Consider the following 26,243-nt stretch of genomic DNA (forward strand, 5'->3'; position numbering starts at 1 on the left):
TTTTTCCCTCTCCTACCCGGTCACCTACCACCCTGCAAACATGCAGCTGAGGAGGACTTAACCAATGACCTTAAAGTCTAAACCAGGCCTACAATTCTAGGTGGCATATATGCAAACTATTACTATAGAATTTGGATTTTTTTAATGATAAAAATTTAAGTGATTCACGTGTGGTCATCCACCCCCATGTAGCACATTGTGAAGAAAAGAAGAGTTTGAATACTTCTGTCAAAGAATGTTAGGTCTTCACACACAAACAACTAATCATGGATTATATCACTACCACAGATTTCTGTTTATCATCCAAGGCACATGAGGTTTCAAAAAAGGAAAAAAAAATCAGAAACGAACGTTTTCAAGACTATTTTGAGGTAAAGGAATAGATCAATTTACTGTTTATCTCCTTCAGACTCACACATGAAAGCCCCATACACACACAAGATCCCCAAAATGTTGATAACTGTTGAAGCTGGATGATGGATACCAGAGTTCATTATACTACTCTATTTTTGTATATATTTGAACATTTCCATAACACATAGTTTTTTTAAGAAATGAATGTATGCATCTATAGGTATTTATATATAAGCTCCCAGTACAATAAACTAGTAGAGAAATATCCTATTGTTCAAAGTGTTTTTACACCAAAAGTAAGCGAATTTCATCTAGCTACTTTCTTATTATAGAAGTTGTACTACAGGTGACCAGACTATTAGTAAAGGTCTAATGAAGGAAATAATTAACTGCCCTGAAATAAAACAATCCTAACCTTGAAAACATAGAGACAAAGGAGAAAGGCGCCAAACAGTTATTACAACTATTACACATTTATATTTGGTCCCATCTGTTATCTTCTAACACAGGTGGGCAGGTAGAAGAGGGGGAAGTATTTTAAGGCCAAATTTCCTTTAGATTCTTTAAGGTGATGGGCAATAGAGGTTGGAATAAAGAAACCTAAACATTCTCCATTAAAAATGATATCCATTTCTAAGAATGAAATAGGGAAAAAGAAAAATATTTTATATCTATTTTTTAAAAGTAACGTTCATAGCTCATTAAAGTAGTATAATTAGCAACTTCCAAGGACCAAGTATGCTTTACTGCTAGACCCGAATTTACAAAAGACACAAAGATTATACTGTCTCTGCCTCAATCCTTTTTTCAAATTGCCATTCAATTTTCACAAGATTACTTTAAATGTAATCCTAAAGTCATTCCAAAATTTAACTTTGGTTAGTTATGTCTAAAAATAAAACTAGTCAAAATTAAAAATAAATACTAACTTTCCAGCAACTTAATTTTTCTTCAGCACTACAAACAAAAACTTTTGTGTTTAAAACATTATGGCAAAACATAACATAGGCAGACTCAAACACTTATAATATTTCTGAAGTCCAAAGAAAGGTCATAAGAACTTATTTAAAATATTAAAGAGAAGTGCAGACTTAAACATACATGCCAAGAAAAAAAAATTATAGATAACTCCTCCACTGGAAACTCCCCCGCCCCATACTAGCAAAAGTGATGTGCTCACTTTCACAAAACCTGGAGCACCTAAGTTCGTATAATTCTCTTTAAACTGAAAAATACAAAATCGTTTCATTTAGGTCAGTAGAATTTTGTGTTTCTCTCCATGGAAAAAGCCATCATCAGTCTGAGTAAAGGACATGGCCCCAGCTTTAATGTCTTGTTCCCCAACCCACTGAGAAGAGTATATGCTTATAAAATATTTATCTACTCACCAGGTTAAAGACAGTTTCTACAATATCCCTGTTGGAGACTTCTCCAACTTCAACCAATCCCGTCAACACGGCAAATTTCATTCTGATGCCCCTGATGGGGAGCCCTGGTTTCAGAGACAATGTACCCCCTTCAGTAGGGGTTTCTTCTTTCCAAACTCCACCTCCCCCGTCATCACCTGTTGGTGGCGGGGAAGGGACACGATTGTCTTCACTAGCCATTGCTAGCTCACGAGAAAGGACAACTCGGAGTCACCCTGGGACAGCACTTGCTGCACTAGTAATAAGCACAACACATGCAACCCAAAACGAAGAGGGTCTCTCTTCCAACTTGTGGAGAAACCCTAAAAGCAGTTGATGTGGAAAGTCCTTGGCGTCGCCCTGCTCCTCTTGGAGAATATTTGTCCAATCTCTCTCCCGGAGGCTGACAACAACGCCAAACCCTATTGGAAGATTAGATATATGTTAAATAGGCTAGGTTTTGTTTTAGGGGTTTTTTGAGGGGAAGAAGGAAATAGTTATTGTCTGTCAAATAAGTTACTAAAGGCATCCCACTACAAGCTACCCGCTTCTCCCGGGCTCAGGGAGCTGAGTTGCGGGTGAAGACGGGCCCCAGAGGCCCCAGAACAGGCTCCCTCCTCCCCCACACTCGCAGGTTCTAGGCGCAGGGCACGCTCTCCTCACAGGTGCACAGAAAGAGAAACTGTCGCGGGGAAAGGAGAGGTGGGAGGAAAGAAGGGGGACCCAGGGCACCAAGGCTACCACAGAGGTAGAAAGTTTCTCCTCACCCAAATACTCCGGACTCGTCCTCTCCCCCGCCAGGGAGCAGCTAGACGGAGGTGGCGGCGGAGATCCAGGGCAGGAAAAGGCGGGGGAAGGGGGCGGTGATTATTCTCTACGCTCGGCCCAGCGGGAGGAGTGGAGCACCTCTCTCGGGCACCTGAGACTAGACGGGGGAGGAGGGGAGGTGTGTATTGTAGCAGGAAGGGGGGGAGGCGGCCGGGGAGGTGTCCAGGGAGACCCGGCGGCGACGGCAAGGAGAGGAGGGAGGACAGAGAGGTCGGTGCACCTGGTCGCAGCCTCCAAGTTTCCCTAGTCCGCTCCCCGGGAGTCCGCGGCTGCACAGAACTCCATGGCTTGCTGGCCTGTCCCACCCCTGCGCTCAGCCTTTGCAAAAACAGCCGCTACTGGCGCTAAGGACGCCGTGGCTGAGGCTGCTGCGGGTGGTGAGATGCTACTGCCACAGCTCGCCCTGCCGCAGCTTGCGCTGCCGTCCCTGTGCCCACTGAAGCAGCTCCCGGCCGCCATGACAGCGCCGAGGGCTGCGGGCGCGGCGTGCGCGTGCGCGGGCGCGCGGGGCGGGCGAGCGCGAAGGCGGAGGCAGCCGCGCGGCGGGGCAGGGAGGGGGTGCGCGGGCGGCCTAGGGGGCCGGGAGCTGCCGGTCGGGGCGCTGGGCTGTGGGCGCGGGCTTCCTGACTGGACCGCACGTGCGGGCGAGCGCTCACTGGGCGCGCTGCTCAGGTAGCACCAGGTGTGGTGTCCTCGGCCCGGCGAAGAGAGACCTTCCCTTCCAGGGACCGACCTTTTCCCCTCCCACCCCCCAACCTGGGAAGGTGCTTTGGCAAGTGCTGAGGCGGTGATGCTGACGCTGCTGCTGTTAGTTACCGTAGGGTCTCTTGGCGCCGAGGGAACCCGCCCCGCGTTGCCAAGGTGCCTTTCTAGACTTGGAGAAGGACACCTGAGGGATTTCTACGAGACAGAGAGGTGGCGGCGCTGGAGCCAATGAGGCTGCTGTCCCTGTCCAAGGGGAGCGAAGAGTCCCCACCCCTGACTGCATTCAGCTGCCGCCCGCCCGCTGCGCTCGGCGGCGACGTGGAGGGCTCCCACTGGGATCCTCAGCAGCTGCCGCCGCTCGGAGGGGGAGGGGAGGAGCCGCGTCGACGAGGAACGGGGAAGAGTCCTTGCTTTGCAGCTGCCGCCCCACCAGCCCTCTCCCACATTCTAAGGAGGAGAGGATTCCTGAGACAGCTGCTCCAAACAGCGTGGAGGCGGGGTTCATCGTGTCTGTAGCTCTCTGAGGGGTTGTTTCCTCTCGTGATTTTCCAGTGAAAGTCAGGTTCACCTCATTCTCAGATTACTTTAAAAGATAAATGATGTTAGGGTTGAAGCTAGTACAATCATACTCTAAGAATGTCCTTCCCCTCCACCCACTATTAGGAAAGCATTCTTCCTGGTGCATTTGTGAAAAATAAATTTAGAGGAAGGTGAGTTTTCGCCCTTAAGATATACTTTGCGGTCATAAAGGCTTTAAAAAAAAAGTTTACAGTGCTCCTAGCTCCATAAAGTGAAGTAAAAAGTGGGGTCAAACAAAAGTTAGGAAGAACTCTGGAGGAGTGTGAAGAAAAGTTATATTGGTTTGAGAGATGAACTCGTTTCCTAGAGAGTTATTTGAGATGGCTTTGAAAAGTAGAATTTTAACTATCACATAGAAATTTGGGAAGAGGCAACATGAGAAAAGATTCAAGAAGCAAAGGAGTACCTTCTTTAGCAAAGTGTTACACCTTTTAACATACTAAAAAGAATTCACCTGCACCAAATCTCATGTGGCTGCAAATGTTTGTTAAAGCTTCGTTTTCTATAAGCGGGTTTAGATATTCCAAAAATGAAGCAGACATCTTTCTGATGATCTGAATTACTGACTTGTACACTTCCAGGGTAAAAGGCAACATCAGTGGCTTGCCATTCCTGAAGTCTCTGAAAAACTAAAACACCTCAGGTTTATATTTCAGATTTTTAAATGAGTAAATCTGAAATAGAGGAAAATAGGATGTGCCTGCAGGAGAGAGACAACTTTCACTTGACCTTTTACACATTTGTATTTTTTAAAAAATAGATTTAGGGAACCACACATCTGTATTTGGAGTATGGGAGTTATTAAACCATGAAAGGCCTCTCCTAGGATTTTGCCTCCTCAGAATTGGGCAAATAGTCTAAACTTGCGTATGTTAATATATCTGGCATATAAATGCTAATATGCTAGTATTAAATAAATGTCTTCCATTAAAAAGAAGCAGATAATAATAGTGAAAATACCGCCAACACAATGTGGTCACAATTATTTAGTCTAAATGATCTGGGGTTAAGATTTGTGTGTCGCATGAAGTACAAGCTCACTGTTAATGCTGTTCTACTGGTGAAACAAAAGAGGACGTAAGATAATTATTCCAAACATTTCTAAACAAATTGTCAACTAATTTTTTAGAATTTTTCGACCTGCTGCTTTACTTTGCCCATGGTTATAGTAAGGTAGCACCAGATGTGTCGTCGGCTGGGCGAGGAGAGACCTTTCCTTCCAGGAACTGGCTCTTTCTCCCCTTCCACCCTCAGACCGGGGAAGGTGCTTTGGTAAGTGCAAAAATTGGAAGTGCACTGCAGAAAGAAGCGTAAGGAAGGTAAAAGGAGAAACCGTGCACTTCTAGAGAAGCCACAGTTAAAATGCAATAGCTGTGGATGATTGTTTAGGTGTACAACATAGAATCTTGGAATGTTTCAAGGTGAACTATCTGCCCATCAAATCTTAAGCTCCTTTATGGCACAATACTATATGTATACTATAGGTATTCAATACATATTATTTGGGTTGAATTAAAACTCTAAAGTTACTTGCTTTAATTTTTCTGGTCTGAAAGCCCTTGCCTGAGTCTATACAACTACTGCCAGTTAGAGGGAGGAAAACCTGAAATAAATAGGTATCTTAATATGGAAAGCAATTTTACTATTTGTTTTTACCTGTGGCACTATTAATGGAAGTTTTCCAGTCAAAAGCCTTCATATGAACTGTGAGCTTTAGGACTGCCTTATCTATATATCTGTACCATATACCCAAAAAAAAGGAAGGAAGAAGGGAAAATATTATACCTCCTGTAAAGCCAGGCTCAAGTTTCCTATCACCATCTAATTTGTATATCTCTTTGACATCAATATCTTGATAGAATTAAGGACTAAAAGTTTTCATAATTTTCCTTGTCTTCAGCATACATTGAAACCTTGCAGAAAAAAAATACATAGTAGATTCAGAACAGGAAGCCTTCTGCATAACTCAGAGGAACTCAAGCAAAGAGAATGTAATTTCATGCTGAAATCAAGATTATTGATCTACAAACCCTTACCTATATACAAAGAAAATTTGAGAACAAAGATGGGATGGAATTTTGTTTCTACTGGAAAAACACCCAATCCACCCAAATGTAACTTCTTGGCATTTTGCTAGGGTATAGATTAAATGATAATTTAGGGGGAAAGCACCATCTGTGTGATTTGCTGTTTACCTGTGTGTGTGGAATTGGAGTTCCTTTAACTTACTAAGCATAGCTTATGATACCTTAGGCTGAAAATTCATGGCCCCAGCTTGCTGCTCCTTCCTGTGAGAAAGTCAAACAGTGCTTTTACTATTCATTAAATCTTACTAATGTTAAATAAAACTTCAAATGTTAGTAGTCCTTATTATTGACATTTTTATTGGGCATGAGACTCTGAGAACAATTACAATTTAAAGGGAAAAGACATTGCCTATTCATAGTTAGAAACTCAAAAGTTCAAGATTAAAAATTTAGCCGGGCGTGGTGGCTTATGCCTGTAAGCCTAGCACTCTGGGAAGCCGAGGCAAGAGGATCGTTTGACCTCAGGAGTTCGAGACCAGCCTGAGCAAGAGCAAGACCCTGTCTCTACTTAAAAAAAAAAAAAAAAAAAAAATGGAAAGAAATTAGCTGGACAATTAAAAATATAGAGAGAAAAAATTAGCCGGGCATGGTGGTACATGCCTGTAGTCCCAGCTACTCAGGAGGCTGAGGCAGGAGGATTGCTTTAGCCCAGGAGTTTGAGGTTGTTGTGAGCTAGGCTGATGCCACGGCACTCTACCCTAAGCAACAGAGTGAGACTGTCTCAAAAAAAAAAAAAAAAAAAGTTTATGTGATTGTTTAAGTTCAGAAAGGTCCACATCAACTTACTGCATTTTGAATGTTTTAAAATCATTTTTTTCCTTGTATAGGTCTCACAAAGAGTAGAGATTTGAAAAGGGCAACTCTACTTTGAGCAAGTATGCTAGCCAAAGCATACTTTTTAAGACATAAAATATTAATGAAGTACTTAGTATAGTTGATACGGACATAGGAAAGGTTGGTTGATTGGTCTTTTTTTTTTTTTTTTTAAGAGACAGGGTCTTGCCCTGTTGCCCAGGTTGGAGCACAGTGGTGCAATCATAGCTCACTGTGATGTCAAATTCCTGGGCTGAAATGATCCTCCTCCCCCGGCTTCCCAAAGTGCTGAGATCCTGGCTTGATTTGTCTTTTCTATTTGCTCATCCGTATTTTGTTCTTACGTAATGTGTAAATAGGTAGCCCATTTGCAGTGTTCTCTTATGGTAGTAAGATAGTACCAATGGACTACAGTGAAATAGTACCACCACACCACCTTACCTTTGCGATCTATGTAAGTGCCTATCACTAGAATGACTATTAGCATTAATCAAGTTTTGAATTGCTTGTCCCGTTGAGGTCTCTAAGAAGATGGTAGGTTACCATATCCATCATCAGGATAGAGGTGGGAGTTCACACAGGAAATGAGACCTCAGGAGGTTGACTTCAAGTAGATAGGAAAGATTATCTTTTCTAGCCCTCATTCTCTGGAGTTTGTACTTTGAATTGCTTGCTAGTACTCCAAGTAGAGGGAGAAGGATGACTTCTGTCATGTGGTAGCATGTTTGGAATCCAACTTACTTGGAGAAACCATGTGGAGAACAATTGAGGCCCTTCAGCCAATAGTCTCAGCTGAATTCCCGGCCAACAACCAGCACCAATTGCCTGCCATGTTAGTAAGGTATCTTGAATGATGCAGCCCATGAGCTTTCAGATGATTACAGCCCCAGCCAACACCACCACACGGTGCAAAATTGTACATGGGTCCAGTTAACCAACACAGAAATTGGGAGAGATAGTAAATAGTTGTTGACTTAAGCCACTGAATTTTGGGTGGTTTGCTATATATAATAGATAGAAAGCCAAAATATCAGATGAAACAGATTATCTAGTTTGGGGTTACTCTCCCTGACCATGTTACTTTTGTTTGTTCAGAGTAAAAACTTTTAAAATGTTCCAGCCTGATCATACCTGTGCTGCAATCCAGGATCCCCATAATTGTTCCTGCATGTTAAAGAGGGTGGCAGCCCTGTATTTAGCCAGAGATCTTCAAGGGAAAGGGGATCACATTTGGGGTTTTAAGGTTCACAAGGAATTTTCCAAGGAAGTTTTCTGTTTGTTGCTAAGAAAACCTGGGTTTAATTTTATTAAAGGAAACACCCATTTCCTTACAGACACTCCATATGATTGCGGAGAAACATGTAAACGTTCAACCCCACTACTAAGAAAATGTAGTGTTGAGATATCATCTTACCTCTCTTATTGCAAATATTTGTAATACCCAGCTTGTTGGCAAACAAGAAATGTACACTCTCATGTACTGCAAAGGTACAACATCAATAGGAGGAGGCATTTTAGCAACATACTGCACTTCCACTGTTCAGAATGTATCCCAGGCATATCCAGGTAGTTTCATGGTAGAGTTAAATCATGTTTATTTTGGTATTGTTTATAATTTCAAAAACTTAAAAACAATCTAAATGTCTGACAAACACATACACACACACACACACAGTGGTAAATTATGGTTCTTCCAATACAATGAGCATTGGAGATAGTTAATAGACACAGAAAATTTTCATGATCCAGTAATTCAAGGGACTCTACCTTTTTGGGTCATGTGCCATTGATGATGTGGCAGCAGATATTACCAAAAATATTTAAAACAAGAAGAAATTCGCTCATTAATTCAAAACATTCCAAAAAATATTTATTGAGCATTCCTATGTAGCAGGCATTGCATTCAGGGTAGAAGTGAAAAAAGCTACTGCAAACTAGTACAACCTCTGTGGAAAGTAATATGGAGATACCTCAAAGAGCTACAAGTAGAACTACCATTTGATCCAGCAATCCCATTACTGGGCATCTACCCAAAACAACAAAAGACATTCTATAAAAAAGACATCTGCACTAGAATGTTTATAGCAGCACAATTCACAATTGCAAAGATGTGGAAACAACCCAAGTGCCCATCAATACATGAGTGGATTAATAAAATGTGGTATATGTATACCATGGAGTTCTACTCAGCCACAAAAAATGATGGTGATCTAGCACCTCTTGTATTATCCTGGATAGAGCTGGAGCCCATTGTACTAAGTCAAGTATCACAAGAATGGAAAAAACAAGCACCACATGTACTCACCACCAAATTGTTATTAACTGATCAACACTTATGTGCACATATAGTAATAACATTCACTGAGTGTCAGGCAGGTGGGAGGGGGAAGAGAGGATAGGTATATACACACCTAAAGAGTGTGGTGCACACTGTCTGGGGGATGAACACGCTTAAAGCTCTGCCTTGGGTGGGGCAAAGGCAATTATATAATCTAAATATTTCTACCCCCATAATATGCTGAAATAAAAAAAATTTTTTTTAAAAGAAGGACTAGAAAAAATCCAGTCCCTGTCTTGAAAACTCACAGTCTAGTTATTAAGGTAGGCATTACAATGCAATATGTTAAGCCCATGAAAACCTAAAAGAGAGACTTCCAAGAGAAGGTAATACCAGGCCTGAATCTTAAAGAATAAATGGAAATAAGCCAGATGAAAAAGTTGGGGAAGGTTATTCCAGGATATGAGAAGTATCTAGAATGGTTGGATATTTTAACTATAGAAGACAATTGAATTCAATTGTGACACTTAAATAATTAGATTTTTCTTCTGCGGAGAGCTATAGAGGAGTAAAAAGTTGCTCCGTTAAAATGTATTGAAAAATGCATCCTATCACTCCCACTTTGATCACACTCTCTTTATAGGCACTCTTTATGTATAAAGAACCTAAGTTTAGGTAACTCCCATCCCATGACATTAAATAGTATTGTGATTATCTAAAATGTCAGTATTGTGTCCTTGCACAAAGGGGAAATGGAATTGAATTGGTGCTCACACAATAGGCTGTAGACAGGAAAACAGATTATGGTCTAGTCTTGGTTTTTTTATAAAATGAAAATTATGTTAGCATAACCAAGACCCCATGCCTAAATTATAATTGTTACATGAAAATGGTGAGTCTAGGAACAGTAAGTAGGTTGCTAATGGGAACTTAACTAAAGACGAAGCTAGAGAGTGGAGTGGACCGCAGTAAACCTGGCTTTGAACTGGACTCTACCCTGAAGGCAACTTGCAGCCTTTAGAGGATTTCAAGCAATAAAATGATAGGATTTCACTAGCATCTTAAGAAAATCACTAGCAGCTGCCCAACCCCTCCCTAAAAATTTGGGCAGAATCATCCATTGTATAGAACTGATGGACTGCAGCGTTTGTATTGCTTTATAATTTGCATTTATAAAGATGTAAAATTGTGTGGGATGAGATGATTTAATATATTTATTGCAAGACAGTGCTTAGTTTTAAGGCTTTTTTCAGAATGTTGAAAAACTAAAGATAAAGTAAAAATGTCTCAGACTATCTCCCCATAGATATCACACGATCTTTAGTGAGGAGCTATGGAAATGTATAAATATTATTTAACTGTGAAGCAAATAATTGAATTGAAACACATTTGTAAGACTCATATTACTATGTGTGGCACACAGTTCTAGGAAACTGGTGTGACATAGTCCTAGAAAAATATATTGTCACCTTTGTCATATAAGCAGGTAACCTCAAATATAGAAAATAAAGCTGTAATTGCCTAATTCAGTGGGTCTTAACCTTGAATCTTTAGATTCACCTGGAACCTTTAGAATCACCTGAAACCTTTTATAAATCCCAAGGTTCAAGCCAATTAAATCAAAATCTTGAGTAGGACCCAGACAGACATCAGTATTTTTTACAGCTTCCCAGGTAATTTTAATGTGGGGGCCAAGGTTTATAACCACTGGGCTAATTTATTTTTATTTGATTTCATAATACTCCTTTGATAACACATGTAATAATAAGTTTAATGTTAACTAAAATTAACTTGTATAAAGATTTTAGTATCACTTGTTGCAATTACTGAAAACAACCTAGAGTGTCCCTAAATCTGGATTACATATATTTCTATTGCAAAGGTAACAGTCTGCTAAATCAGAAAGGAGAAGAATTGAGAGTTCTGTGCAAAGAAAAGAAAACAGACAGTTGCTAGATTTCATGCTAAAAGCAACACAAAAACAGTGCCAACTTTAAAATAATTTATTTCTAAATCAAAATGTGGTTACTAAATAAGAAATTATCATTTAGGAAAACGAACTCTAATTTCCAGCATCTGAATGAAATTAATGGAAGTTCTGTGATCAGCAACCACAGAAGAAATACCTGGGGAAAATTATTTTATGTTGTATAGTAAAATTAGAAGGTCTTTATGCCTCTGCTAAATTAAACTTCTTTTAGTAGGAGGTTGTTAGACAGTTTAACTTTGTGTTTAAGCTTTAAAAAAACAAAATGTATTTTGCTTATGTCATTTTAACTAGTCGAGAAAAATCTAATATAGAAAGTAACACATAGCAGAACTGATCTAGTTTTAGTTCCATGAGTCATAATTGTAGAAGCTTGGAAGGCAAAAAAAAAAAAAAAAATCTATTGTATTGAAGTCCTGGAAAAATGAGGTAAGATTAACTTAAGTGGAAACAAGTTTGTTAAGCCACCTCTAGACTATAATACACATTTATTTCATTCTGTTTTGTTCTTTACAGATGGATAAGAATTAAGAAAAGAACTTCCCTTTTTATCCAATTCTCCCCCAGCCATTGTTAACCAAAGTGGTGGCATACAAGGTGAGCGGAACAACTGAGCATATAAATTTTATTGTTCTTTTTCTTCTTTTTTTCCTAAGCTCCCAAATATTTGACTGCTAAATATTTGGAAACCAAAGTGAATTCACTTTTTTTAGTACTACTAAGTTAATTTAGAATTGTGATAATTAAGACAAGCTAGGTAAATCTTAACTTTGCAATAGGAAGGATGAAAGAAGACCAGAGCCATATTTTCTGAGGTTTCAATTCCAAATCCAGAGATTAGTGCAACAGGCTGGGTATGTGTGAAGAAGAGATGATGACCAGACAAGAATAAAAGCAAGGAGACCATTTAGGACAACACTTTAAGCTAAGCAAGGTGGAGGCTGAAAAGGGAAAGATAAGGATTCAGGATATATTATGACAATAGCACCCACAGGATTTGCTGATGTATTAGATGTGAAGGGGTGAAGATGAGGAAAAGGGAGAAATGAGAGATGGCTTCTAGGTTTTTGACTTGAGCAATTGGTGACTATGCCATTGACTGAGGTGGCGCTGGCTGGGGTTGGACTAGAAGAGGGTTGGCAGGGAAATCAAGGACTTGCTTTACATGCTTGTCACTGGCCTAGCTCTTGAAGGCATTTTAATTTTTTCTTTTTCCTCTGAGGTAGGTGGTAAAAAGAAGACTCAACGCCAAGCCTGAAGCTCTTTGAAATTTAAAGTGGAGTGAGGAGAGAAGGAACTAGGAGACTGAGAAAGCAGAGGCCAGTGATGTAGACGGAAAATAGGAGTGTGGAATCACAGAAGCCAAGGGAAGAAAGTGATTCAAGAAGGAGGAAAATGATCAGGATGTGATTGTGCTTACTCATGACCCTGGTTAATATGAGATCGCTAATGGAAAATTATGAGACATATCTGCACTGGTGACGGTACCTGTGAAAGGGCATGTATGTGTGTTTCAGCTACCTTCACATGCTCAGTGCTCCCACCCCCTCTCCCCACAAAATTTCCGTTATCTGTCAGGAAACTGATGATGGTACATTTGTTGTTCCCCTTACTATATTTCTTTGTTCTGATTTAAATAACATTGACGGGTCTTACATAATTACAAAAGTAATGCATGTGAATTGTAGAAAGTTTGGAAAATATAGAAAAGCTCAAAAATGGAAAGAAAAACACTCATAATTGTGACACTCAGAGGTAACATCTCTAATATTTGTTGTATGAATGTATTCCCACTAAATGGATATGTATTACAAAATTGAGATCATGCTAAACATACTTGTAATATGGTTTTTTCATTTAGAAATACAGCATGAACATTTTCCATGTCACTAAATAGTGTTTAATATTAACTATATATAATACAGATATTAACTATAAATAATAACTGTATATTAGTACATGACTAGACTATATAATTAAGCAATTTAAGCAAACTTCTATTGTTTAAATTCAAGTTTTTCCTGATGTTTGGCTATTATAAACATTGTAAAATTGTGTACTAGTTAGGAGCACAGGCTTTGGCACCTGACACATCTGGCTTAAATGCTGCTTCTACAACTTACCGGTTGTGTGTGTTTGAGAAATTATTGAACAAATTATTGAAGTTTCAGTTTCCTTGTCTATAAAATGACTATACTAAGAGTCCCCATAGTGAGGATTACAGATAAAGCACTTAGCATAGTACTCCAAAAGCAATTAGTGCTTAATAAATGTAACCCATTATTACAATAATTAAGGCATGACTGTATGTACATTTTCCAAAAAAATTTATAAAAGATTTTCCAGTCTATGTATCTGTTTAGTGTTCTACTTACCAGCTAATCTGGTTAGCATTTGGAACATCCATATGATCTTTTTGACTCGATCACAAATTCCATTAGTTTCTTGGATCAAAAGAGGTTAACTCTGAGTGAGCAAAGTTTCTTCTTTGCTCACTCAGACCATTAGGATTCCATGAAGCACAAAGATTTAACTGTTTTTTTTTTTCAGAATCAGATCTCTGATGCAATTCTTTCAAATCATGTAAAAGGTACTTATCTTTCAAAATATATCAAAAAAAAAAAAAAAGAATCTAGGACTAAGCACAACAAACTGGTAGAAACTCCTGCTCTGCCTGCTCAGTTCCCACTGTTGCCTGCTTCCTCTCTGCCCCTTTTTTACTGGTAGTGAAAGGAGAGAAAGTGAGGCAAAGTTCACCAGCATCTAGGAAGAAGATTAGAACTACTGAATTCCATCCTGCCTGATGCACCACCCCCATCACCCTAGACCCTCCTCTAGCTCATAGAGTACAAACTGCACTCCATTTATGATCTTATAAGATCCTTTTGCTCTGGTATCAATAAATAATTATTCTGACTTCCTTTCTAGTGAACTGAGTTCTCACGTCTTGGTCACTTTTTTATCACTGAAAATTCTTCAGGGTTCCTACATAGAATCAAAAGCTTGGGTCACCAGATTTTTTCGACAAAAACAGGAGCAGTTAGACACTTTCCTTACCCCACCCTATCCCCCCAAAAGACTATTTTGTGGATTGTGGGCTGTCTACTGTGATCTCTTTCTGCTGGGTTCAGTGTGCCACAGAAACTAGAGAAAGTACAGGTTCTTTGTTTACACAGTCTTCATTTCTATTTACAAAATCTCTCTGTGGAGTTTGCAAAGTTTTTTTTTTTTTTTTTTTTTCCTTTTTTTCCACTGCTGCACCTGTCGATCCAACTCTACCCATCAGCCAATGAACAGTAAGGTCTGAAGCCAGTTTCTGATGGGGGAAGTGGGAGGGGTACCCATCAAACTGGTTTGACTGCCTGAAGATGACTGATCACCCTAGTTTTAGCCAAAAAAAAAATGAGAGAGAGAGAGAGAGAGAGAGACATACAAAATAATATCAGTCTGGATTTCCCAAGGCAGAAATTGAATTTGGGGACTTTGAACAACTACTAATGTGCTTTTCACTTTTTAAACATTTCAGGACGTCCATGTAGACACAGCTTTAGACAGCTGTGTTGTTCTTACCAACACTACAGACTCTATTGTACCCTCTTGGATTGAAAGAATTATGTCCCCAAGCATCTAACCGATTGCTGGGTCACTTTGACAATGAAGAAAATAAGAGCCTCCTGGGTTATGTAAAAGATACTGAGTGCAGGGGCCTGTGAGTTCAATCAGTTTAAATGCTAGCATTTAGGTTTCCTATTTAGTAGAAACCAAAAGAAGAAGTATTCTTAAACATTCTGCCCCTAGTTCTCTAATGAATTCATTTCAAATAATGAGGAAAGGAGAGTTTAATTCTATTTAAGCCCAGCTTCTTACATTCTATTTGATTCCGCCGAGTTTTACTTTTTTCATCTGTAAAATAGGGCTAATAATACCTACCAAAGAGGATTGTTCTGAAGATCAAGTGAGGTAACAGTTACTACTAGCTATAGTAATCTCTTTAAAAAGGCACTTTTAGTATTTATATATAATGAACCAATACATCATGTAGGAAGAAAGACAATTTTTCTTTAAGAATCACACAAACTTTATAACTTAGTTTTTTTCCTAATCAATAGGGACATTGGTAATAAATCCCTCATACCTAGAAAAACATGAAAAATTCTTATCTTCAAGGTCACGTTTAATTGCTCTTTCCTCTCATACCCACAAAATGCTGCTTATACTTATTATCAACCCTTACCTTATCCTGCTTTGAGTTTTAATTACCTGTTTACCAATCTCTTTCCTCCACAAGACTGGACACTCCAGGAATCTTTTCTCCCCTTACAACATCTGGATGTTGTATACTTTCCAGAAACATCCAGTGTCTGGATATAGTATTCTTTCATAGAAATGTGTGTTGAAATGAAAGAAGATAAGGCTAACTATAGAACCTGTTGTGGGGCTTCACTGTTTCCAATTGACAGCCATATCCTGATTATAACCCCTTTTTGCTCTCTGTCAACAGAAAAGGGACCAGAGGAGGGAGTATAGGTGCCATCAAAATGAGTTGGAGAGGAAAGGGCTTTAAGAAAGAAGGAAGATTAAAATGTTGAATGCTGCAGATAGACAAAGAAGGATGAAGGCAGATAAATGGCCACTGGTTTTTCTGGTGATTACAGGTAACTTTCAAGAAAACTGCCTCAGTTAAATGATAAGGAAAAGCCAGATTGCTGAAGGCTTCAGTGTGAGTGGGTGTTGACAAATGGCTGGAATACAGTACAGATCCTAGTTCCTCCTGGGTTCAGCTCCAGTCTAGCATGACACATCAGCACCCTTCACAGTTCTGTGCTGCAGCCAAGCCAGCCATTTCATGGCTTCCTCTTCACACATGATATCCCATCTCCAGTTTTGTTCTTGGTCTTCCTATATGACCTGAGAGTCCAGTGTCACCTATTCTAAATTCTGAAGTCTTTTCCAAATTGCTCCAGTTTAACAAATCCTGTTTTACCCTGAGGCCAGTAACATATAAGCTGTAATTTTCTTGTGGCACTTAATACATTCAGCCTGGTATTAAAGGTAGGTACATGTATGGTTTCCCTTACTAGTCTGTAAGGGATAAACAAATTTTAACAAAAACTAAAACTACTTTTCGTATTATTACCCATTTGAATGGGCAGTAGTTGTGTAGATCCAGGCAAGGAATTTAAGTCAGAAAAATCAAATCAAAAGACTAGAGTTTTAATTGAATGAAATGAATATGTATTGAATGCCTTTTATGTGCAAAACACTTTGCCATCAAGGGGTTTAAGAGCTAATGTGGGAGTCTGCAAACATGTTTGATGAAAGGTAAGATAGTAAATATTTTAGACTTTGCAGACCATATGATCTCTGTTGCAACTACTCGACTCTACCATTGTAGTGGGAAAGCAGCCATAACATTATCGAAACAAATGAGGGTAGTTGTGTTCCAATACAACTTTGTTTATGAACACTGAAATGTGAATTTCATATAATTTTCACATGTCATGATACATTTATTCTTCTTTTGATTTTTTTTCCTCCACTGATCTAAAAGCATAAAAACCATCATTAGCTTGTAGACCATACAAAAACAGGTGGCAGACCAGATTTGGTTCATGGGCCATAGTTTGCTCATCCCAATCCAATAAATAGCCGGATAGTTCACTCAGAAACACTCCAAAATTCTATCCTTAACACCAGAATAACCCATCACATTGCTGCCATTTTGACAGGATTTGTGATTGACCTATCCTATACAAGCTAGATTTTCATTCATTCATTCAACAAATATTCAGTCAGTGTCTAACTTATTCCAATTACTATTCCAGGGACTGAGGATACAGTTGTGAGGAGAACAGAGAAGATGACTGCCTACAGAAAAATCACTATTTTGCAATTAACACTATAAATGAATTCAAGAATCACCAAAGGATGCTAAAACCAATGGGTGAAAGATTGTTGAAAAACTGAATATTCACATATTCTCTAAATATCAATATTAACTGTCATAAGGGAAAGATATTTTTACAATGGAGCAATATGATGGACTCCACCTTAGCCAAGTGATCAAATGTAGCATCACCAATAATAGGATAAACTGACATCAGTACATGTCTCCTTTCATGATATAATAAGAAGTACAATATCATTTATGTTAGTGTACTTGCCAAAAATAGATTGTAAAGGATTTTACAAGATAAGTGGCCTGAACTCTTAAGAAAGTCAATGTCAGACCAAAAAAAAAAAAGTAGATTAAAGGAGACTTTAAAAGACTTAATCAAATGTAAATCTTAATCTTTGATTGAATCCTAGATTGGGACAATAGAGCCACAAAGGACAACTGGGGAAAACTTACTATGGACTATATATTAATCATATTATAGTAATGTTAAATGTCTTAGAGTATTAACATCATTTTGGTTGTGCAGAAATGATTACTTGTACCTAGGTGGTTTAGTCTGACGTGTTTGATGGTGAAATGCAATAACTGCAACTTTCAAATGGTTCAAAAAAATACAGATATACATGTATAAAAAGAGAAGTAAAGCAATGTGACAAAATATTAACAATGGGAGACTAAGTGAAGGGTAGAGGAATGGTCATTGTACTCTTAACTTTTCTGCAGGTTTGAAATTTTTCTAAATAAAAGGTTGGAAAATTTTTAAAATAAAGTGAGCTAAAAAAAATCCTTAAACTGTGGAATTTATATTCTAGTGGGAAAACCACACACTATAGCATTAACAAGTAAGTAATATAAGACTATTTACAAATTGTAAATCCAGTGAAGAAAATAAATAGGGTGATATGATAGAGAGTAGCTGGGTGGATGGGAGAGTATTTTGGATAATGTGTTTGAAAAATCTTCTTTGTAGAGGTATTCAGCTGAGACCCTCAGGATGAGCCAGCCATATGACATGCAAGTAGAAAAAGTAGTCCAGGATTCTAGGTTAAGGAAACAGCAATTTCAAAGGCAAACATGCCATGAAATGAAGTTGGAGAAGCAGGCAGGAGCCAGATTACACAAAGCTATAGGCCATGGTTATGGTTTGGATTTTATTTAAAATACAATGAGATGCTTGCACAACTTTGTTAATTGTACACTTTAAAAAGTGGATTTTATGGTATGAGTTCTATTTCAATAAAAAAATTTTAATTAAAATAAAAATAAATTCAATGGGAATCCATTGAAAGTTTTAAGCAGGAGCTGACATGACCTAATTTACCTTTTTAAAGTTCACTCTGAGTAACTGCAGCTTTTTTATATCATATATCCTTACTGCCTTGTACAGTCATGAGTTGCTTAACAATGGGATACATTGTGAGACACGTGTTGTTAGGTGATTTTGTCATTGCGGGAACATCATAGAGTGCACTTACACAAACCTAAATGATACAGCCTACTACACACCTAGGCTCTATGTACGGCCTATTGCTCCTAGGCTACAAACCTGTACAGCATATTATTATACTGAATACTGCAGTCAATTGTAACACAATGGTAAGTATTTATGTATCTAAACATAGCTAAACATAGAAAAGATGAAGTAAAAATATGCTATAAAAAATAAGAAAATGAGACAGGCACATACGTATATAGTACCAGCTACCCAGGAAGCTGAGACAGGAGGATCGCTTGAGCCCAGGAATTTGAATCCAGCCTGGACAACAGAGCATGACCCCATCTCTAAAAAGAAAAAATGGTAACACTTGTATAGAGCACTTACCACGAATAGAGCTTGAAGGTCTAGAAATTGCTCTAGTTGAGTCAGTAAGTGAGTGGTGAGTGAAAGTGAAGGCCTAGGACATTATTGTACACTACTGTAGACTTTATAAATACCATACACTTAGGCTATACTAATTTTTTAAAAAGAGTAAGTGCACTACAACATTATGACAGCTATGATGTCACTAGGCAATAGGAATTTTTCAGCTCCATTATAATTTTATGGGACTACCATCATATAAGCAGTCTGTTGTTGATGGAAATGTTGCTATGTGGTGCATGACTGTATTAAGGTTCCAAAAGTGTCTGAGCTTCCCAATAACCTGTAAGTGCCTGGTTAATGGGATCAGTGTCCAACTTATCTTTATATTCCCCAGAATGTCAAGTCCAGCACCTTACTCATGTTTTACGTTCAGAAAATATTTACAAAATTAAAGAATTAACAAAGGAATAACCATATCTCAATGATAACTATATATTCTGTACATTTTATACAATTAACACTTTTGAAATCAAGAAATCAGTGTGCAAACATATGTTCAATCTGGTTTATAAAGGATTTCAAAGTCATCGATATAAAATACCCCAAAGATAGTTCCATGTAATCATAGCATTTTTATTGGGTGACTTTAATTTTATTTTTATATATTTTGCCATATTTTTCAAATTTCCTACAAATGAACTTGTAATACTTTTATATCAGAAATGAGTGGCTTTTGTTAAGCTGTTGAAATACTCATCTATTCTAGGTTATAAGTACATATGCAGACACAAAAAAAGATTAAGGTCATTAATTGTAAAAACAGGGTACAATCATGTGCCACATAATGATGTTTCAGTCAATGATGGATTGTATATACTACAGTGGTCCCATAAGATTATAATAACATATTTTTACTATATCTTTTCTATGTTAGATATGTTTAGATACACAAATACTTACCATGATATTATTACACAACTGCAGTATTCAGTCCAGTAACATGTGGTACAGGTTTGTAGGCTACGAGCAACAGGCCATACCATGTAGCCTAGGTGTATAGTAGGCTATACCTTCTAGGTTTCTGTAAGTATACTCTATGATGTTCACACAATGACAAAATCACCTCATGGTGCATTTCTCAGAACATATACCCATTATGAAATAAAGCATGACTGTATACATAATCCAGGAAGGATTCCTGCTCAAATTCAGTCCCTGCAGTACTCTTCTGTTAATACACCCAGTCGAGGCCACCCATTCATTTGTTTATTCATTTAATAAAATACTGTCAGGCCAGGGCTAATATTTACACAACTCCAGGAGGGCCCCCACTCACATAGAATACAATATGAATGGCACCCTCTGGAGTTGCATAACTCTTAAGCACTAAGCAGGTACTGTTCCAGGCACTGTGTAAACCCTGGCGATAAGACAATGAATAAAACAGTTCTCACGTTGTGTTATAATTACATGTTTAATTATCTGTCTCCCGCAGTGTGATGTAAGCTCCTGTGAGGCCAAGGACCATGGAAATGTTAAGTCAGATTTCTGAAGCAGGTGACTAAGTTGACCCAGCAGAGAAAGGGTAGAGTCAAAGAAGAGGAGTCCAGTCAGAACAAAGCAGTAAGTGAGAAGGCAAGAGCAGATTGTGTTTGACAAGTTCTGTTTGGCTGGGAAAGAGAACAGGAGTGAGGGAGCTGAAAGAGACTCATACTGGAGGGATTTGTAAATCACAACAAAGAATTTAGACTTAATCCTAAAGGCCAGGCGAACTAGTAAAGAGTTTTAAAGAGGGGAATAGCTTGCTCAAATTTGTGCATTCCCAAACTAGACACTGGAATAGAGGAGGATCTGACCGAAGGCAGAGAGCCTACCACTAGGAGTTCGTGATGGTAGGTTGAACTTGGATATGGAAAAAAAATACACCTTTATTTTTAATAATCTCTAATTGAAATTTATGATTTCCTCCAATTATGAATATAGGCAATAAACCCCAGCATTATTAACAGTATCTGTGACTCTACAACCAATAGAAATCAGATATTTTCAGAGCACATTCCAGTTATTGCAGATATCTTACAACATTATGTATCCTTATTGCTACTGTGAAATTATAGTAGGAATTACACCCACTGCTAGACCTTATTAATGGATTGATTCATATATTGCACTTGCCTTTCAAATATTCTGATACCTGCACTGCAACATAATAGTTTTCCACTTTATACACTTAAAAACAGTACTCTGAAACAGGTAGATAGACTTGACCAGATGGACAAAGTAGGCAGTGGTACCAAAAAGGCTCAAAATTCCTTCTCAGGCTCTAGTTCCACTGAAATGCCTGTGGCTCCTCTAAAGAAGCAAGCTCCCCCTCTGACCTTCACCTACTTGCCTAATCTCTTCTGCTCCAAATGCTTATTCTTTTCTGCACCCTCAGTCCAACTCCTCAGACCTCACCTCCAGATTCCCAGCACCGAGCCCTCCCCCAGCCTGGTGTCCTTTCTATGTACTCTCATGACAACCTATTTTTACCCCAAACATAGTATTTAACACAGGGATCCAGCATCCTACAATTTAACATTTGAGGTTTTAAATATCACAAGTGGCCCTGAAACTCCAGGACATGTAGTAATTTGTCAGTCCACTGAGGCATGAAATAGGATTGCTGCCGCTGAGATGGAGTCACTGAGCCCGTCAGGAGGCTGGCTGCCCAGGGTCCACTTTGCCATGTGACGTTATTTAATGCTCACAACAAAGCTACAAGGTAAGTCATATTATCCCCATTTTACAGATGAAGAATTTGATGAAATAGCAAATTAGAGTAGAATTAGAACATCTGAAAATTTTCAATGGTCTTGTCATGTCGCTTTAAACCACTGTATTGTTTCTGACTCTACCCTAAGGAAGTGAGCTCCCTGAAGGCAAGGGCTAGGTCTTTAATATTGGCACCCCCGGGGCCCAGACTGGGCCTGACAACTAATAGGTGTTGAAGAAATGGTTTTCTGGTTGATGAGAGGAAGAATCCTAAGAATCCTGCCTTCTCTTACTGACAGGGAAACTCCTGCAGTCATAGCCTCCATCTGGAACTTACTGAATTCCCAGCTCCTAAAACAGTGTCTGGCTCATAAAAAGTAAAAGTATTTATTAGTCCATTGCTTGTATAACTTTATTTTTTATTTTATTTTATTTTTTTGAGACAGAGTTTTGCTGTCACCCTGGCTAGAGTGCAGTGGTGTCGTTGTAGCTCACAGCAACCTCAAACTCTGGGCTCAAGGGATCCTCCTGCTCAGCCTCTCAGGTAGCTGGGACTACAGGCTACAGGCACGCGCCCCAATGCCCAGCTAATTTTTCTATTTTTACTAGAGACAGGGGTCTCACTCTTGCTCAGGCTGGTCTCAAACTTCTGAGCTCAAGCAATCCTCCTGCCTTGGCCTCCCAGAGTGCTAGGATGACAGGCGTGAGCCACCGCACCCAGCCTTGTCTAACTTTAATTTGTGTTTATTTGACAACTGACACACATTTTCATATTGAGAGTTTTCTAAAAATGTCTTTGAACAGCAAAACAAGGTATAAAAGTATAAAGCCAATTTTAAAAATAATTAACAATTCTCTTCAGCTTTCAACTTTTATAGTCTTTGAAATAACTTGAACATCTATCTCCATGACTAGCACAGGCAGTCTTTACTTATGAAATATGGCAAGGGAAATCTATATTTTGCATTGGCTTTAATCATCACTAATCATACAACTGGCACACACATGTAAGTATACTTTTGTGTAATCACATTTTCCCTTAACTTCAAATAAAGTAAAAATAATATTTAATTTCTGTTTTTTTTTTTTTTAATGAGAGACAGCATCTCATTCTGTCGCCCAGGCTGGAGTGCAGTGGTGTAATCATAACTCACTGCAGCCTGGAACTCCTGGGCTCAAGTGATCCTCCTGCCTCAGCCTCCCCAAGTGTTAGGATTCTAGGCTTGAGCCACCACGCCCAGCCAAATATATAGTTTCTTATTTTTGTCAGACTAATACTTCATCTCATAGAATGAAAAAGCTGAGGTGAAAATAAATATAAGTGGGGAAAACTTTTACTATATTAAACTATAGAATTTACTTAGGTTTAAATTTTGTTTTTGAAGGGGATGACATTTGATGGTGGTAGTAGGTCAAAGAAAGAAAGGTACATCTTTTTCCAAGTCTAGAATATGTTAAGTATAAAAAGCTTCCTATCTCAAAATGATTCCCTTCCTGGTGGATCCAGAAATAGACACAGAAAACCCAAAAGTGAAATGTACAAATTTCTGCTTAACAGCTCCTTGCGCTTTTCCCTCATTAGCTTCAGCTGAACTGAGCTTGCTCAGATAGTCAGTAATAACTATGTGTCCCATGTATATTTAGAAGCCACCTTTCAGAGGCATTTGTCTTTGCCTCTAAGTGTAGAGCTTCAGTAAACATTTCAGTTACTGTTTCTTACATATTGCAAAAGCCCAGCTTTGTGAAATTAACCACTTTCACTTTTTAAAAACAATGAATTTCCATGCGGTAAAGGATGACAAAAGCATTTGGTACTATTTCTTTAAATGTTATGCGACAAAAGTACATTTGTTAATGATTTTTAGGTTGGTTATACAGGATAAAATGTACTAAAGGAAAAAACCATTTCGGTTCTTTTTGTGAAATTTAAGGATACTTTGACAAATGGGAACATTTTCTTGCATCTTAGTACATCCTGAACCTACATATAAGAGGTGTGATACAATGGGGCAAAAATCATATCCCCATCAGTGTTCTACCACACCCTAAAAGCTAACAATTGGATTAGTCATTAAAGTCATTTCATAGCATGCAAACATTTTTACTAAGTCATTCTTGTTAATGTTATCTATGAATTCATTACTACTCATGTCACCTAGAGGAGGAGACCATGGCATATATAGCAGGTAAGTTTTTATGGAGAAAAAGTTCTGCTAGAGAAAAAGGCCCACCTCTTGATATACCAAAGTAGGGACCCACCATGGCCAGGAATGAATGCTCCACCATCTTTCTCTACAGCTAGTTCTGCTCTCAGGAATAAGTGACTTTGAGTTGGAAAAGAGGTAAAGAATGTAGCAAGCAGTATCAGTCAAACGTTGTACATATGTCTTGCTAAGTGATGATAGACCAGACATTTCTTCTCGGAAGAAAAGTAAAACTTAAGGTCTCTAGACTATGAAAGTGCCTAACATGGTTGAGACATAGCTTTTGCACCCCAAGCAGGGGGACTTATTGATCTTGTGCATATTCAATGTTTATTGCAGAGACACTCCCCTTTCCCTTCAAATCCTTCTTACCTCACTTACCACACAAAATGATAGCAACTATGAACTTATCCACCCAGCAGGAGATTGGAAGTCTCTTTCCTGGTGGATCTAACCCAAGAATTAAACTTTCCCAACCCAGTTACTCTACTGCGAAGTGTAAAGTCAATAAGCCCTACGTTCTGCACATCCACTGAGTTTTTAGTCTCTCAAGCTTAATCATGAGAGTGAGTCCCCTTGCTTTAATCATAAGGTTATGTTATCAAGGATTACTAGTCACTGAGGAAATCTTCTAATGTGAAAGATACAGACAAATACAAACAGAAAAAAGAAACCTAGAGGAATTAAAGACTATTCAGAGGTTGGGCGTGGTGGCTCACGCCTGTAATCCTAGCACTCTGGGAGGCTGAGGCAGGAGGGTCGTTTAAGCTCAGGAGTTCGAGACCAGCCTAAGCAAGAGCGAGACCCCGTCTCTACTAAAAAAAAAAATAGAAAGAAATTAGCTGGACAACTAAAAATATATAGAAAAAATTGGCCAGGCATGGTGCCGCATGCCTGTAGTCCCAGCTACTCAGGGGGCTGAGGCAGGAGGATCGCTTGAGCCCAGGAGTTTGAGGTTGCTGTGAGCTAGGCTGACGCCATGGCACTCTAGCCTGGGCAACAGAGCGAGACTCTGTCTAAAAAAAATAAATAAGTAAATAAAGACTATTCAGAGAAAAGAAAACTTTAGAAAGAAAAATAAAATGTCATTAATATCTTTAGAGTTATGAAAAATATATACAGCATCTGTGAAACAAGAACAGGATGTTACAGAACAAGAATTCTCAGAGAGTAGATGAGTCCTTGAGAATTAAAGGCATGATGGAAATAACTCTTAATAGAGAAGATAAAGTTGAAGTATCCCTAAAAGTAGAATAAAACAAAACAGAGATAGGAAATAGAAGAAAAGAGATAAGAAAACTAAAGGAACAGAAAAAGTAAAACAAAGGAAATCATCAAAATAATTCAAGAAAAGGTGGTGGCTCACGCCTATAATTCCAGCACTTTGGGAGGCCCAGGCAGGAGGATCTTTTGAGGCCAGAAGTTCAAGACCAGCCTGGACAACACGGTGAGACCTTGTCTTCAAAAAAACATGTTTAAAAATTAGCTGGGCAAATTGGCATGGTGGCATAGGAGGATCATTTGAGCCTAAGAGTTCAAAGTTACAGTGAGCTATGACCACACCACTGCACTCCAGCCTGGATGACAGAGTGAGACTCTGTCTCTGAAACTAATGACAATAATGATAATAATAATTCAAGAAAAATCACCAGAATTTAAGGACTTGACTTTCCAGATTAAAGGGATTCGCCAAGTGCTGAGGAAAACAGAGGAAGACAGATTCATAACAAGTCACTCATTGTGAAATTTCGGAACTGGCCAAAGAAATTATCCTACTAACTTTTGGAGGAAAAAAGTAAACACTCTGGTTACACACAAAGAGTAAAGAAATATAACAGCTTTGGATTTCTCAATAGTAGCACTGGAAGCAAAGATAGGCTTTTAAGAAGAAAGAAAAGTGCATTTAAAATTCTGAAAATGGTCTCCAAACCAGAATTCTGTCTTCAGAAATTATCACTCATGAAGGAGGATTGAACAAAGATATTTTCAGACATTAAAGGTCTCAAAAATTTATTTCCCGTGTATCTTTTCTTAAGAAGGTATCAGAGAACGAGCTTAACCAACGTGAGAGAATAAACCAAGAAAGACGAAGACAGGTCATGCAAGAGTAAGACATCCAACACTGGAGGGAGGAAATCCTGAGGTGACAGCTGTGCCCCACACATGGCGTAACCAGTCCAGGTAAGGCAGACATGGTCAGCGCTGTCATCACCAAGATCCTCTCTGTTATTACACCCTCTTTTAGCCTGAAGATAGAGTAGCTGAGCCTGACCCAGGTTCTTATGTGTATGTGGCCTGTCTTGACCATGTGTTGATGAAGTTTTTCTCTCCTCGTCATCTGGACAGTCATTTACAGAGCAGCCCTGTCTGTCTGACCAGACTTCAGCTATGTGACCTGTACCAGGCTCACATCACATCCCTGACAGATGGGTGGATTCTAATAAGCTCTGTTTCCCAGGAGTTACTGCAGACAGAAGTCTCTTACAAACTCTCAGAGGAGCTAAAGCCAGGCTATGACCCAGAGACTCTGTTCAGTGTATTTTCT

The 26,243-nt window shown here is 38.8% G+C and overlaps 1 protein-coding gene and 1 long non-coding RNA gene across 2 annotated transcripts in view; one reads left to right on the top strand and one right to left on the bottom strand.

Annotated features, from left to right (window-relative positions):
- Positions 1 to 2,586, bottom strand: part of LRBA (LPS responsive beige-like anchor protein) — a 613,453-nt gene extending 610,867 nt beyond the window's left edge. The window contains exons 1-2 of the mRNA XM_045552108.1: positions 2,528 to 2,586; positions 1,743 to 2,182 (exon numbers count right to left, since the gene is read on the bottom strand). Coding sequence (XP_045408064.1) covers positions 1,743 to 1,961 — 219 coding nt within the window. The 5' untranslated portion in view covers positions 1,962 to 2,182; positions 2,528 to 2,586. The remainder of the gene's footprint in view (positions 1 to 1,742; positions 2,183 to 2,527) is intronic.
- Positions 2,587 to 2,772: 186 nt separating this feature from the next.
- Positions 2,773 to 12,418, top strand: LOC123638482. Its single transcript, XR_006735374.1, has 3 exons — positions 2,773 to 2,798; positions 11,554 to 11,634; positions 12,264 to 12,418. It is a non-coding gene; the product is annotated as an uncharacterized LOC123638482 (long non-coding RNA).
- The last annotated feature ends 13,825 nt before the right edge of the window (positions 12,419 to 26,243 follow it).

Source organism: Lemur catta, chromosome 5 (assembly GCF_020740605.2).
Source record: "Lemur catta isolate mLemCat1 chromosome 5, mLemCat1.pri, whole genome shotgun sequence".
Taxonomy (NCBI): domain Eukaryota; kingdom Metazoa; phylum Chordata; class Mammalia; order Primates; family Lemuridae; genus Lemur; species Lemur catta.